This window comes from Rhyacophila brunnea, unplaced genomic scaffold, assembly GCF_057557595.1.
Source record: "Rhyacophila brunnea isolate RB1 unplaced genomic scaffold, BYU_Rbru_1.0 scaffold_12, whole genome shotgun sequence".
In the NCBI taxonomy this organism is placed as follows: domain Eukaryota; kingdom Metazoa; phylum Arthropoda; class Insecta; order Trichoptera; family Rhyacophilidae; genus Rhyacophila; species Rhyacophila brunnea.
The window spans coordinates 21,850,656-21,865,091 of NW_028232774.1; the positions used below are offsets into that span (position 1 = coordinate 21,850,656).

The 14,436-nt window shown below is 33.2% G+C and overlaps 1 protein-coding gene across 2 annotated transcripts in view; it reads left to right on the plus strand.

Annotated features, from left to right (window-relative positions):
* Positions 1-14,436, plus strand: part of Cbp53E (Calbindin 53E) — a 319,445-nt gene that overhangs the window by 91,161 nt on the left and 213,848 nt on the right. For both annotated transcript variants that reach the window (XM_085960956.1, XM_085960955.1), the window contains exon 3: positions 777-966. In XM_085960956.1, the coding sequence (XP_085817082.1) occupies positions 819-966 (148 nt within the window). In that variant the 5' untranslated portion in view covers positions 777-818. The remainder of the gene's footprint in view (positions 1-776; positions 967-14,436) is intronic.

Consider the following 14,436-nt stretch of genomic DNA (forward strand, 5'->3'; position numbering starts at 1 on the left):
ACGAGTGGTCCACTTTTCAGCTATCAAAATCCGATCGCAAATTGCTTGACATATTGATTCGCCCTTTCTCGTTTCAAATTGAATTATAAAAAATTCTCACATCAAATACTTATATTAACTATGTATCAGTGTTATTTATAAATAATATACATTCCTGATATTCATCAGCTGTCAAAGTCAAACTAGTCATTCACACAAAAACCGGTGGTGATATCGATTTCCAAAAAATATGTAGCATTGATCTATGCATTACATTTGTAGAAGGTGTATTAATGCTAGTGTGTTATTTATCATTTAACTCATCTATCCAAATCAAACCATTCCCTGTGTCACGTGAACACGACAGGCGCGTCAGTATGAGCACTCTATAGACAATGGCAGGCAATGACAGGTCATCCATAGATAACGGGAGGAGCGTAAAGATAGGACCAGTCGTGAATGTATCGGTTTTCTCTTCAGTCGGCAATGGTTCTGCTCATCTGAGCTGCAACAGTTTAATGTGTTGAACAAAAACATGGGTGCACTGAGCATTTTTTACTTTAACTATATAATAATATGTTTCCTTAACGATTTTCGTTCGCCTGCGATGCTATTTTATTGTGTTACAATAACAACAATAGCGTTGTATGGTTTTAAATATCGTGTTCTGTTCTTTTTTCGATCATTAAAGTGTGTCATGAATGATTAATTACACGGCGTGACGAGGGTACTTAAAAATTAATATCTTAAAATATTTAAATATGTAATATAAACCATATTTTTCTTTTTTTTTGCAGTTAAGTTATTAATCCAGAGTTAACTAAACAAAAGAAGTCATCATGAGTGCTGACGCAGCACAGGCAAAGAAACTGAACTTGGAGAGAGCTGCCAACTTTATGAGGCAGTACAGAGATCCCGACTCCAGGGAGCTGAAGAAACTCTCTGCTAACCAGTTCATGGAAGTGTGGAGCCATTACGACAAAGACGGTAATAGATTTTTAAGCGTAACACAATCTTATACCATCGCATTTCTTATCAATAATGCTACCACATTTAAACACAACATAGTTAAACATCTTTTCTACTAAATTAACTAAAAATATTTATTTCAAACTTTATATTTCGCACAAAACAACTATATATTTCAAAAATACGTAGTCCCGCTTTTGACATAAACACATCAATTATTAAACCACGGCCTCACGTTTAACGTCCCTAAGTCGTTTATTTATATGTATTCTATCTTACTCTATCGCATATTGCGGAGATTATACGCGTGCTGAATGCTTTCCCACTCGCACTTATGGTTAGTTTTTGTTCAGGCCTTAGTTCAGAATATATAACGTCGCTATTAACAAAAAACTCGTAGTGTTCTTCACTTAGTCAGATCATAGTGTAGGTGTAGACGACTATGCTTTGACCTTAGATGTTTCTGAATTATTGTTTTTTAAGTTGTGTGTGGTAAAAATGTAAAACTCTTTGGAGATATATTTTAAAGAGTGAAAATCATGAAGACAAATATTTTGTATTCACTTAGTCTACAGTTCATTGCATTTTTTAAAAATAAAAATGGCCGTTTATTTTATCGTTTCTAAGTCGTATAAAAGGCGAAAAGTTTTAATTGCTCAGTAAAATATAAATTACAAAAGTTTGATGCATTTTACGTTAATTCAGAAGTTAGATAGAATTACAGGTTTTGATGAAATTTACCGGAAAACTTCTGCTGCCCTGATAAACGCTTGACTGAGCCGAGCAAAGTTTTCAGTAAATTTTGACAGCAAAAGCGTAGAACTATTGATAAATATGACAATTAAAATTTATCATAATATTATCTGTATGGAAAAGTTTGAATATTGAAAGAGGAGGCATATACTGGATTAGGAAATAGTGAATTGTATTTTCCAAGAGATTCTGTGAGGACCAAATACCGTTTGTTAAATGCGTGGGTACTACCCGCGCTATGAGGCATTGCATTTTACTAGAGTTTGAAGGTCTCAACTTTTTAGCTTATCTTAGGGATACATTGGTACGATCGCATTATAAATGCTCGTATACAGTCAAAGACAGAACAAAAAACTATCGTTAACGAAACTAGTAAGCTACATACTAACATAGAGTCGTATCGATAACTAAGTACTATCTTATTAGACTTAAACTAAAGTGGTTTTACGAGTATCACAAATATCCACAGAATCAAAACAATATTAAAAAATCGTAAAATAAAATCTAACGACTCACATCCAAGCTTATTTCGTTCCCGAATTGCTTCAAACACGGTCTATTTTTTCAGCGGGATTTCCCTAAATACTTCATCCCTCTAAAGCCGCCGATAACTCAACAATGAACAAGATGGCTGCCCCGTCGAGAATTCCGTTTTTCGCGCGCTTTTAGGGAAGCGTATTTTTTAGGCTCGGATTTTCCCCGACGAAGATAGGCTTGTGTGATTTCGCCTAATCCCGGTTAGTGGTAGAGCAATGTAAATACGGGCCGTTATTTTAATGACTAACCGTGGAATTTCGATTGGTAGGAATGCAGGAAATTAAAATAATATATTTACCAAAATTTCAAACCTTTTCAAATACGAAGTCTTGATAATTAAAAATGCGAGAAACTCTTGTTGTAATTTTAGGGGCTACTGTCAACCGGAGCGCCTCTTTCATAATTTAAAATTATGTTGTTGTGATTCCCTTGCCTTCGCCATCCTTTGTTTAAGAAAATTCTTACTAGTAAACAATCACGCGTTAAAGGTTAAAGAAAATAACTCAAATAATTTTGTCAAATGGGAGATAAAAACAAAGGACTTGGGTACGACTCTTTTGTACTTACATTCTAAGACTCGCTTCCGGTTTTAATTCTGTTTCAGGCCACTTTAAAAAAAAGTTTTGGTCATTAGAAACGAACATGTAAAAAAACTATTAGTGATTGAATCAATAATCTACATTTGCGTATGTACCTACCGGTTTTTATAGAATATACATAATTTAAAACACTGACATACAATAATTAGATTTTTTTTGAAAAATATTATAACAGAGTGTGACTAGATAAGAACCCACATCTGTCGCATTCTGAGAAATGTGTTTAACCACTTTATTAATTGGCGTAATCTCGTAGTAACAATATAAAGAGAGTGACTATTGTTGGGCAAAATGAAACCCGCGACGTTTACAAAAAATATTTAATTCAGTCATAGAAATTCTATCTTACTCTAACACATATTGCGGAGATATAAACGTGCGGAATGCTTTCTCACTCGCACTTATGGTTCGTTTTTGTTCAGGCATTGGGCGTAATAATCATGCCTAAATTTTGTAATAACGATACGTTTGAGGTGTTATCTAAAATTCCGTTGATATTGACGAAGATATTTTGTCGGCATCAATATCTCTCTGAATTTTAGTTTTTAACGCATGTACTTATATACATTTACGAATTTACCATTTTTATTGAATAAAATATAAGATTTAAGATTGTAGCATTCTTTATTAACCATTCATTCATAGTTTGGAATTTACAAGGTAGTGGTTAAATCAAGGTATAACAAACAAATGTATTAACAAGAAATAACCGGTGTGACGAGTATTGTGTATTAACCAAACAGCGATTGATGCGGGTTGAAGTTCCACTCAGTATATTTTTTAATTATATGAGTGGTTCACAAACATAGTGAACCAAGTCCATTTTGGTTTTTTTTAGTAACCTAGGTTCAAACACAATATTTGAGTATTTATAATTCTGTAAGGGTATGATTACAATTATAAAGTATTATTTTGAGTACATTGTTATTATGTAATGGAAATCATGCCCTTACAGAATAAGAAATACTCAAATATTATGTTTGAACTTAACTTATTAAAAATAACCAGAATGGACTTGATTCACTATGCTTGTGAAACACTTATATGTGCCGATATTTAAGGAGTATTCTAAATTTTAGTTTGAGTTAAGAAAAAGTCTGCGAAAGACTCAAGTACTGATGTCGGTATTTACGTGAAGGTTTGAAAGATACTGAATTAACATTCCACTTAATTGTTCGTTGCCCGTAATGGCCAAGCGGTAGATTGGTCTAGTAAACAAACATACCACATACGGAAGTTCAATAGTTTTGGCAGAAAATATGACGTAGTTAGAGCGACGCCGATGCAATACGCTTCATATAAAACCAGTCGGAAATGATAACGGTAAAACAATTAAATTTACCCTATGTAATTCATGCGCAGTAGAAGAAATCGAAATCTGCGCAATTTCAAAGTTAAGTTGTTCCACTAGCTCGAGCATGTGGCAAATATCCATTTCTCGTTGGAATAAAGATGCGTTAATACAACTTCCAATCTGTGGAACCCCATATTATTATACTCTGAGAGTTGAACATGGTAATTTAATATTTTTTAATTGCGCGAAATATTGTTTGCATATCCGGGAAGGTATAAATTGACATAGTAAATCGGCGCAAATAAATTTTTATAACGTGATACATTATAATTAGGAAAATTGTTATTAATGTTACAAAAATATTATATTTTACGAAAATATTACTGGGGGCCCAAAAAGTCTTAATTCGGTCGGCGTTACTAATATTATTGTTTCAGTGTATATTGCTGTGTTAGCAGTAGCGGGTGGTGGAAAAACAACTATTCTCACAACACAAAACTTTCTGAGGGACATTGGTTTTTTTTGAGGACTGATAATCAAATATGCGAACAAACCCTTTTCAGCGGATCGAGAATGTGAAAGACGGAAGGGACAATACAGACACAACCTTGAACTAAATCAATTTTATTGAGATAGAGCTGGGCGTAGAATCCGTAATATTGTCCACGCTAATAGATCGTATTTTATTAAATTACAAAATATAATATGAATATATAGAAGGAAACCATAATTTTTAAATATTTCAGAAATGTAACTATTAAAAAAAAAGTTGAATCAACTGGGACAACATACATTTTTCATTTATTTCAAAGTTAAGGTTTTACAGAATCTAACATTATTAAATCTTACGTATATCGTAATAATATAAATATCTAGATATTCATTTAAAAGTCTCTTTATAACATAATTCGAAAATAATAAGTTTTCAAAAAGCTTTTTTCAAAATTTCATTTAAAAACTTTGTTTTTTGAGTATAAAAGAATTTAAAAAAAAATATATATATATATATATGTTATGTAGTTATCTAAAATATACTCCGGCATGTTATGGAAAATGTTAAAACTTTGAAAGCCTTCGATGTTAAGAAAAAAGTTTTAAGTAACAAAATTGATAAATCTTTACGAGCAAGTAAGTAAAGTTCCTACGTACTATGTACATATATTCGGAAACTAGTTGCTTCGTCTAATATAATAAATAATATATCACGTTCCATCCTCGAAGTATACGAGAGGATTAATGACATGTAGGGCTCGAAGTGTACCGGAGCGCACCGGAGCGATGTTCCGGTTCATGAAATTCCCAAAATTATCGCTCCTTCTCGTAGATATGTTATATTATCATAATAAAAAATCTAACACACTTATTTTTATAAAATACACACATAATTAGCTAACAACTTAGGCATGTTAATATTTTCGTAAAATTATGACATTTTTGAAATTTCTATAGGTCTGTAGGGGGTCGTCGATGTGAGGGCCAATGGTGTGGTGACGAGGAGAGATGAGAAGTCGTTGTCGTGATTATGAAGGGTGTGAGTTTATTTAAATTGCGTAAGTACATGTGTACAATTGTTACAATAATGCGAATCACAGCACAGAGCGATGTGCTTCGGTCGAAAACTTACAATCGAATAATTCTCTTTTTATCAATCATGACGTACTGATTATTATTTTATCAACTTATAATTAGGTAATAATTAGGCTATTAACTAACTAAGTGAGAACAGATATACAAAGATTATTGTCACGGTCATTGATCTACAAAATTAGCTATAACTTGATACCTACATGGAAATGTCTATTAATTCAATTTGTAATATGTAATATCGCCATAGGTCTAATGTCATCTATCGCGTATATGTGGCCAACAGTGGCATGCAGTCTATATATTCTTTCTTTAGATCAGTAGAAATCGTAAAATTATACTATTTTACATTTTTAGCGGAATCAAAATTGTATTCTATTTTAATATAGCTTGGTTGGCAACCTGATGTCATATAGAAGAAACATATTCTTTCTAATCGGGCCAAGATTGGTAAATGGAAAAAAATACTGAACTACGAAAATCAATTATAAACCATTGTTTCTCATTCACATTTACGCTTGAAAATGTTAATACATAGACAAAATTAAAGATTTAGTTAAGTATATTTAGGTTTGTAAATGGGTTATTAACTTTTCTCTCTATTATCAGACGTATTATTAGTTGTGTATACTATTATTGTATATAATAGAACACAATGTATATTGAAGGATAGACGAGTCATTAAGGAGCGTTAACATGGAGGTGTATGCCAAGAGAATCGCGCGTTAATTAAAAACATCCGTTTCCGGTACACAACAATGTTGCCCAGGCCCGCCATCTGCTATCCGAGTTCCGAAACACTGCCAAACTTCGGCGGAACGACTGCAAAACAACACGCATGTTAGTCCGAGTAGGTATATTAAATTCACTTGCCTACCTTGTAAATTGGATTAGGTAGACACGTTTGTTCTAGGGTTGTTTGGGACTGGGAATAGTTTCCGTGTTTGACAAACGGTTAGCAAACGAAATATATGTACATGTATTGTTATATTAGCAAGTAAAATAATATGTGGATGTCAATTTGTTATCCATTATTAAGGCGAATCCCACGACTGGTGTATTTAGACAATTATTTGTTATTTGTGGATACTTGACAAAGCATAGGAACGAGTAGATGTGTACAAATAGGCCCCCTTTTTTTCTCCGCTGGTTAATGGTACATTTTGATACGAGTTAATAAACGGTGAATAATTTCATGACTCCAACATGAATATTTACCAAATACGCCAATGTGGAAGCAATCGATTTGAGCACTTGTAAAAATGCACTGTTTTTAGTACATCCAGCGCTCGAAATGGAAATTTTTACGAACCGGAGCGCTCGATAATTTTAGAAAAATATCAACTATATTATACTATACTACATTAATTGTAAATGTGATTTATAAAAAAAGTGTGTTATTTTTTAATTAAGTAGGTATATGAAATATCTAGCTCAGACGGTCAAATTAATATTTCCACGGGACGATAATTTTTTGGATTTTATGAACCGGAACGGCGCTCCGGTGCGTTCCGGTCCATTTCGAGCCCTGAGTACATCATTTGGAAATATCAAATACCTTAGATACACACGTATTAGAAAAACATAATGAAAATTCGCGACGGCATATTTATCAGATTTCAGCCAATATGTTTTAATAATTTAGCCACCTGTACCTTACCATATTACGACGAAATTCACTACTTAATAGCTATGAGATTTAAGTCTTTATCAAATTCGTTAATATTGTACCATCGGCTTTTGTCATTTGAATCACGGTTCCAATAATAATAGGTCGGTACTTACCTCGACTCCTAGCGGGCATCAGGATGTTTTAAAATTTTAGTCTTCACGTAGGTATAACTTGCTTATACTTGCTTATAACCTAACCTAACTTTATACTTGCATTTGCTATTTATTCGAAAACATATTGCACGAGCCCAAGATTTAAGAATGTACATAATTCGGAAATAATTTTTCTAATATACATAAATGTATATCTGAGGTGTTTCTAAATTATGTATGTTCAATAAAGAATGTTACATTCCTTAATCTTTTGAAGTGGAATACCATTTTTTTTTAAATTATTAGTACATGTGTCATGTAGGTACTAACATTTGTGGGATGCCGCCAAACCCGACTATATTATATACGCCGTGACACTAGATTGTGAATTACTATGGTATTTCAAGTTATTGATTAAAGATTTCGGTTGCATATTTCGTTTAAATTATTACTATTTACTTTCGAAGTGTGCGCAATAACTAGTACTACGATTGATATTTACAGTTTAGTGTCAAGGGCTGATCATTTATTAACCAAATTAACCTAAGTTAACTAATTTATAGTGTGGGATAGATATTATATACTATGCTGGTATATTTTGTATTAATCAAGGTTGATACGAGGGTGGGTCAATAAGTCCTTAGAAAAGCCGACAGGTGGCGCGACTAGTACTGTAAGCGGTTTGTTTTCATGCAGCGGCACTACCGATTCAGTATGCTGCGAAGTTTCAATCAGATTGGTCGGGTTGTTGTGTGTTTCTCGTACATTTAATAAAAAAATTTGCTTGTGGAAAATGGAAAAATGGAGAAAATTGAGTTTAGAGCTGTTATTAAACATTTTAATATAAAAGGGTTAACAGCAAAGGAAATAAAAAATGAGTTGGATTTAGTTCACGGCATATCTGCTCCTTCACTTGCAACTATTTATAACTGGTTAAATGAATTTAAACGTGGTCGTACATCAACAAAGGATGAACCACGCTCAGGACGTCCTGTAGAGGTGACTACACCAGAAATGATCAATAAAATCCACGATATGGTGTTAAGTGACCGAAGATTAAAGTTGAGTGAGATAATTGAGGTTACAGGGATCTCAAAAGGTAGCGTCATTTCTATTTTACATGACAAATTGGGCATGAAAAATATTTCTGCAAGATGGGTGCCGCGTTTGCTCACAATCGACAATAAACGCAATAGGGTGGTGGCCTCTAAAGCCCTGTTGTCGCTCATGCAACGCAATCCGGATGAATTTTTTCGTCGCTTTGTGACTGTAGATGAAACATGGATACACCACTATACTCCCGAGACGAAAGAACAGTCAAAGCAGTGGATTGCGAAGGCAAACCATGTCCAAAGAAGGCGAAAACCGTAAAATCAGCTGGTAAGGTTATGGTTACTGTATTTTGGGATGCACGTGAAATTATTTTCGTTGAATATTTGGAAAAAGGAAAAACAATAACAGGGGATTATTATGCATCTTTACTGGACCAGCTAAAAAACGAAATTGAAGAAAAACGGCCTCATTTAAACAGGAAAAAAATCCTCTTTCATCAGGACAATGCCCGTGTTCACACATGTTTACGATCAATGGCTAAAATTGAAGAATTGAAGTTCGTATTGGTCGACCACCCACCGTATTCGCCAGATTTAGCCCCCCAGTGACTTTTTCCTTTTCTCAAACTTAAAAAAATGGCTAAGTGGACAACGTTTTTTTTCAAATGAAGAAGTCATCGATCGGACAAATGCTTATTTTGAGGACCTTCCGAAAACTTATTTTTCTGACGGTTTAAAAAAAATTGAGAAACATCTAACCAAGTGTATTGAGCTCCAAGGAGATTATGTTGAGAAATAAAAAAAAAATACAAAAATAAAAACTGTTTTAATGCTTTTTTCTAAGGAATTATTGACCCACCCTCGTATAACCGTCTTTATTGAAGTATTTTTATGTAGTTTACCATGACCGGGATATTTATTAAAATTTGGTCTCATTATTTAGAGGAATTTTTGTGGTGCCTGAGAATGTTATCAAAATGATACAATCATGCTGCTGTATTTGTAATAATTATCAAATAAATAACGAGGAACTGTTTGTGGAGTCGAGACGTCTACGCTGGGAAAATGCAGTAGGAGCCCAAAATACTAATAGCAATATACATGGAGGAAAAGGACAGATTAAAAGACCGAACATAAGTCGGCTTGGCCTGTTAATTGGCTTGACTTGTTAATAGAGACATCATCACAGCGAGTCTTCAAAGCTGAAGAACTATATCAGAGGATATGCAGGCGTGGAGAGATATCCTGTAGGCGGTCAAGATTCACATGTGATTCTAAAGTCAATGATGATGATCAAATAACTACATTATGGATTTAATCACTTTAGTTTGAGTAAAAGATGATATCTATTCATTCTAATTTAGTCATTAGATGATTAGATCAATATTCTGTAATGTACATAAATAAAGCCAACGTTATTTAAGTAATTTCGTTACTTACTGCTTGTAATTTACAACTCTTAATCAAATTAAATATGTGATGATATAAAAATATTAAAAAATGTTTAAATAATGTCGCATCTAGGTCAAACCATATTTATTTTCTAATCTGGGATAGACCTTGGAAGCCTCAAGCGGATTCCTACCTTCAGTAGCAGCTATTTGGTCACCGAAGTCATGGCTTTTCTGCACTCTATTTTTTGAACGTGTATATTTTGGATAACTACTATACCTTAGGCGTTGAAAAAGCATTAAAGACTTTATGGAGTTATAAACCAATATTTTGAAATATATATCTAGCATTCAACTGAAACATGCATAATATTGTTGCGTATCCTTAACATTCCCTTTACGATGATAATAAATTCTTTCCGTTCCGGTGATGTCACCTTGGGTTACTATACGAAATTTATAATATTATAGTAATTAACAGGGAAAGATCTATTTCGGCAACACAAATAAGTCAAATAAGGTTTCATCATCATTATTCGCTATTTGTTTGTGTTAACATGATCAAAAAGGCATCAAAACTTAATTATAATCATACGAGTATTTATATGCATTCTTACAGCCTACAAGTCATAATACTGTCTTGAGCTCAACCATTACTTTCATATTATCTCTATCTCACAATTGAGTATGTCTCTCTTTGTCGCATATATATTTAGATCGTCTTTTGCTCGTAATGGAATGCGATGCTTTGTTTGCTATGTGCACCTATAATTATTAATATTGTTGATTTTGAAAGTAATAACATTTTAATTTGATGAAAATTGATGATTCTAGAAATAGCCGACATACAAAGATGGCGAAGTGCACATTAACTGGAATATTTACAGTTTAATGTGCTAGGTAACCTAAGGTAACATTACAGTAACGGGAGTGTTAGCTCTACAATAGGCCACGAAGCTGGATTACAGTAGTGTACCAATTAAAAATCATATACATACTCAGACTTGAGAAAAAACAACACGAATCTATATGGTGACTTCACCGGATATTGAGCCCTTACATAGCGGGCTTTGAGGGTTGCCGTAATATAATATGTCTAATAAGGGTGAGAAGTCATGGTAGGAGATGTTGGGTACAACGTTACCTATGGGATTCTAAAAAAAACATTATGCTACGTAAAATTTACATAAAATTTCTATCACCATCATTAATTTTTATTATGCACAAAATTTATGAACTTATTCAGAATTTATTTTCCCTCGCTAAAAAGGCAGTCCATAAATAAAACATTCCTTAAACCATTTTTTCGTTAGCCATAAACACACAAAGAATTAAACGCAGGTTCTTTAGTACCTACTCAAAAGAGGCTCAAGTTTCCAGGGACCTTAATAATTTTCCATCATTGGGTTAATGGGACACTTATGTCATTTGGGAGGTCAAACGCTACGCCTGTTTTTCCGAAGGGGTTTCCACTAGGGTAAGGAAAATGTTATATGAAAACTGGCTGCGTAATGGGTGTACAATATGTCATAAAATTTGTGATACCTACCTAATATTCAAATTGCGGCGTGTTTTGATTAATAGATTATAATACGCAAATATTTTTGTTTAACAATGTTTATTTTTAAATCAAGCTTAATTTACTGACTCGATAATTTATAATGCGTAAACGAAAAGTGAGTTGTATCAATTAAATATGTACGGTAAATACAAACGGTTTTAACAAATATTATCTAATTGATAGGCACTTAATAAACCAAATAAACGCCGAATTAATTAAAAAATATATGGAAACAAGTTTTCAAAAACTTACTTTATAATTGGGATTTATGGAACTCGGATATTTCTACATTGCGGCCATCGTAGTGTAGTATACAAGGCACTGACTTCTCATCCTGACTGAGGTCACAACACAATTATGTGATTTTTTTCAACGCTTATTATATTAGTATTCTTCTTCAAGTGTCATCCACTTTGTGAAAGTTGGAGTGCATTAAAACGATCTCCATTTTTGAAATTGTTACAAACAACAACATTATGCTCCTATACAACCAAGTCCTTAATTTCTTCAATTACGACATACGTTTTCTGCCTGGACATATTTCCAAGGGTTATCCATACGATACATTGCAGGAGGTGGTATTTTTCACTATACACTGCGTATACACAATGCTCCAGCATTTTTCGCTTTACGGTATAACATTTTGCATTATTTATTTTGTCATTCTCTTTATTACAAACGATACATATTAAACGTAAAGCAATGATAAACACATCGTCAAACGGATGGTGTTTTAGTTACTCATTGCAGGCTAAATATAATGACGTTGTGGAATTTATATTAAAAGTTAAATTTATGGACAATTCCGGAAAATTATATTTCACATATTCAAGCAATTGATGCCATTGCATACGTTCACCTGAAAACTGTCAATTGACGAAGACTTTAGATCGATAACATCACTAAACTGAGCGAGTCTAATATAGGTATATAATAGAAGTGTGAAAGTAAATTTCGCGTTGGAGAGAATACATCTCATTATAATATATCTAGGTTGCACTCTGAATGATAACTAGGACTATACCATTGAACTGAAATGCCTAGTTGGTAAGGGTAGGTGGCTTTCAACGTTGTACGGCATCCCTGTCTTTGGAGCACCGACCCGATCTCATTAATTATTATTATATAGGTATTTTAATCGTCTTCGAATCTATGTACCGAATTTTACGTCAAATCATGACAAGCCATTTTTGTTAATTACTATAGTAGAACAATTTAACTTTGAACATGCGCAGGTATGATTTTTTCTAGTGCGCACGAGTTACGCAGGGTGAATGTGTTTATTGTTACGGTAGCTATTTTGACTGGAATATATCAAGCCTATTATATATCGACTATGTCTTGTTTTCTAAAAAAAAACATCGAACGTAGATTCAAACCGGTTTAATTAATGTCATTTTTTTAAATGTGGGTTATTATTAATTTTGATTCTTTTGTGGTACTTTAATAATTTTTAGTCGAAATCTGAGAGTAACGTGATTTTCTGTGAAATTTATTAAAATTACTTTAAAATATTCCAAAGTTTCTCTACAAAATGAAACCAAAATAGTATATTAATTTTTAGCCACTGTGTAGAACATAATATTATCGTGGATACGGAGAAACGTTGTTTTTAATTAAATATTTACGTTGTGGTACCGCTGTAAAAGGTTGTAAGAATCTCATTATAAAATAGGCCCAAGTGTGTTATGGTTCACATTACTCAAAATTTATGAAGTCCAGTGTAGATGTGTTTTACAGATTATTTTAATGTAATCATTTTGTTTCATATTATGTATAGGTACTTGTGTATAGTGACGCCTACTGTACAGGCAGAGTGCCACCCTAAAGTAGGCTTTAAGTGTCATCTGAAACATTTGTTTACTGTGCACATTTAACGTAAATTATCGTTAGGTAACTACTAGTAAGACATTTATTATTTCGTCTTGGTTGTTTTAAGCCATGCGTTCCCAACCCATCGACTACGAGGTATTTTCTATGTGGTCACCATTAATAACAGTACAACAACAATAATCTTTAAAAAACTACAAAAAGTCCAATGTTACACAGTCAATAAAGAGTCTAATAAGATTAATGTAAATTTATTTACAGATCATTCAATGGTTAAAAAAGAAAATGTGCAAATTTAAATACATACTAAGTTAAAGAAATGTGATGTTTGATAATCGACATGTAAAAGTTTATTTTATGATTATTTTTAATGTGTTTTCTTCGTCCTATAAAATGCCTCATGAAAATGGGGCGTCGATAAAAGGGGTAATGACTTAAAAAAGGTTGGAATAGATTTATATGCATTAAATAGACTATCGTATATAATATATTATATGCATCTTATTCAATTCAGAATTGATAAAAACGCTATGTTTTTTTTCATATTTAGTCGAAACTAGTGAGCAAAACAACAACCCTCCCATATGCAACGCATGACTTGCCTACTCCCACGGGATGTCATTGATCATAGCAGTGGCGCACCCAGGATTTAATATTGGGGGGGGGGCAAGGAGGAGAATGTAAATTAATCCCATAGACTCTTTTTCTTCTTCACAGTTTAATTTCTCGTTTTGTCTATTGCACTCGGTGTACCTATACCACGGTCCCCACATCCTGAAACGGGCCCTCAGGCTAGGATATTTGGTGGGCCCCCTACCTACCGCTAAGATTAAATGCAGTGTGCAACACTACATTAACGTTTTTCGAATTGTGTTTTAGTTCAAATTAAGGGTGCTTATACAGTGAATTATTGGCGATTTTTGAATACATCTACTTTAATAATAGAGCTGTCGAGTTTAGACACATAATAATCAAAAAATATATTGCACAATTATATAAGTAATTAAAAATGTTCATGGCTATGAAGCGTAATAGCTTTTTTTACTATTAAAGCTAATTTATAATGTGTGTTTATCTCACTTATCTGGTCAACCCGACACGCCGGGCCCCCCACAGCCCGGGC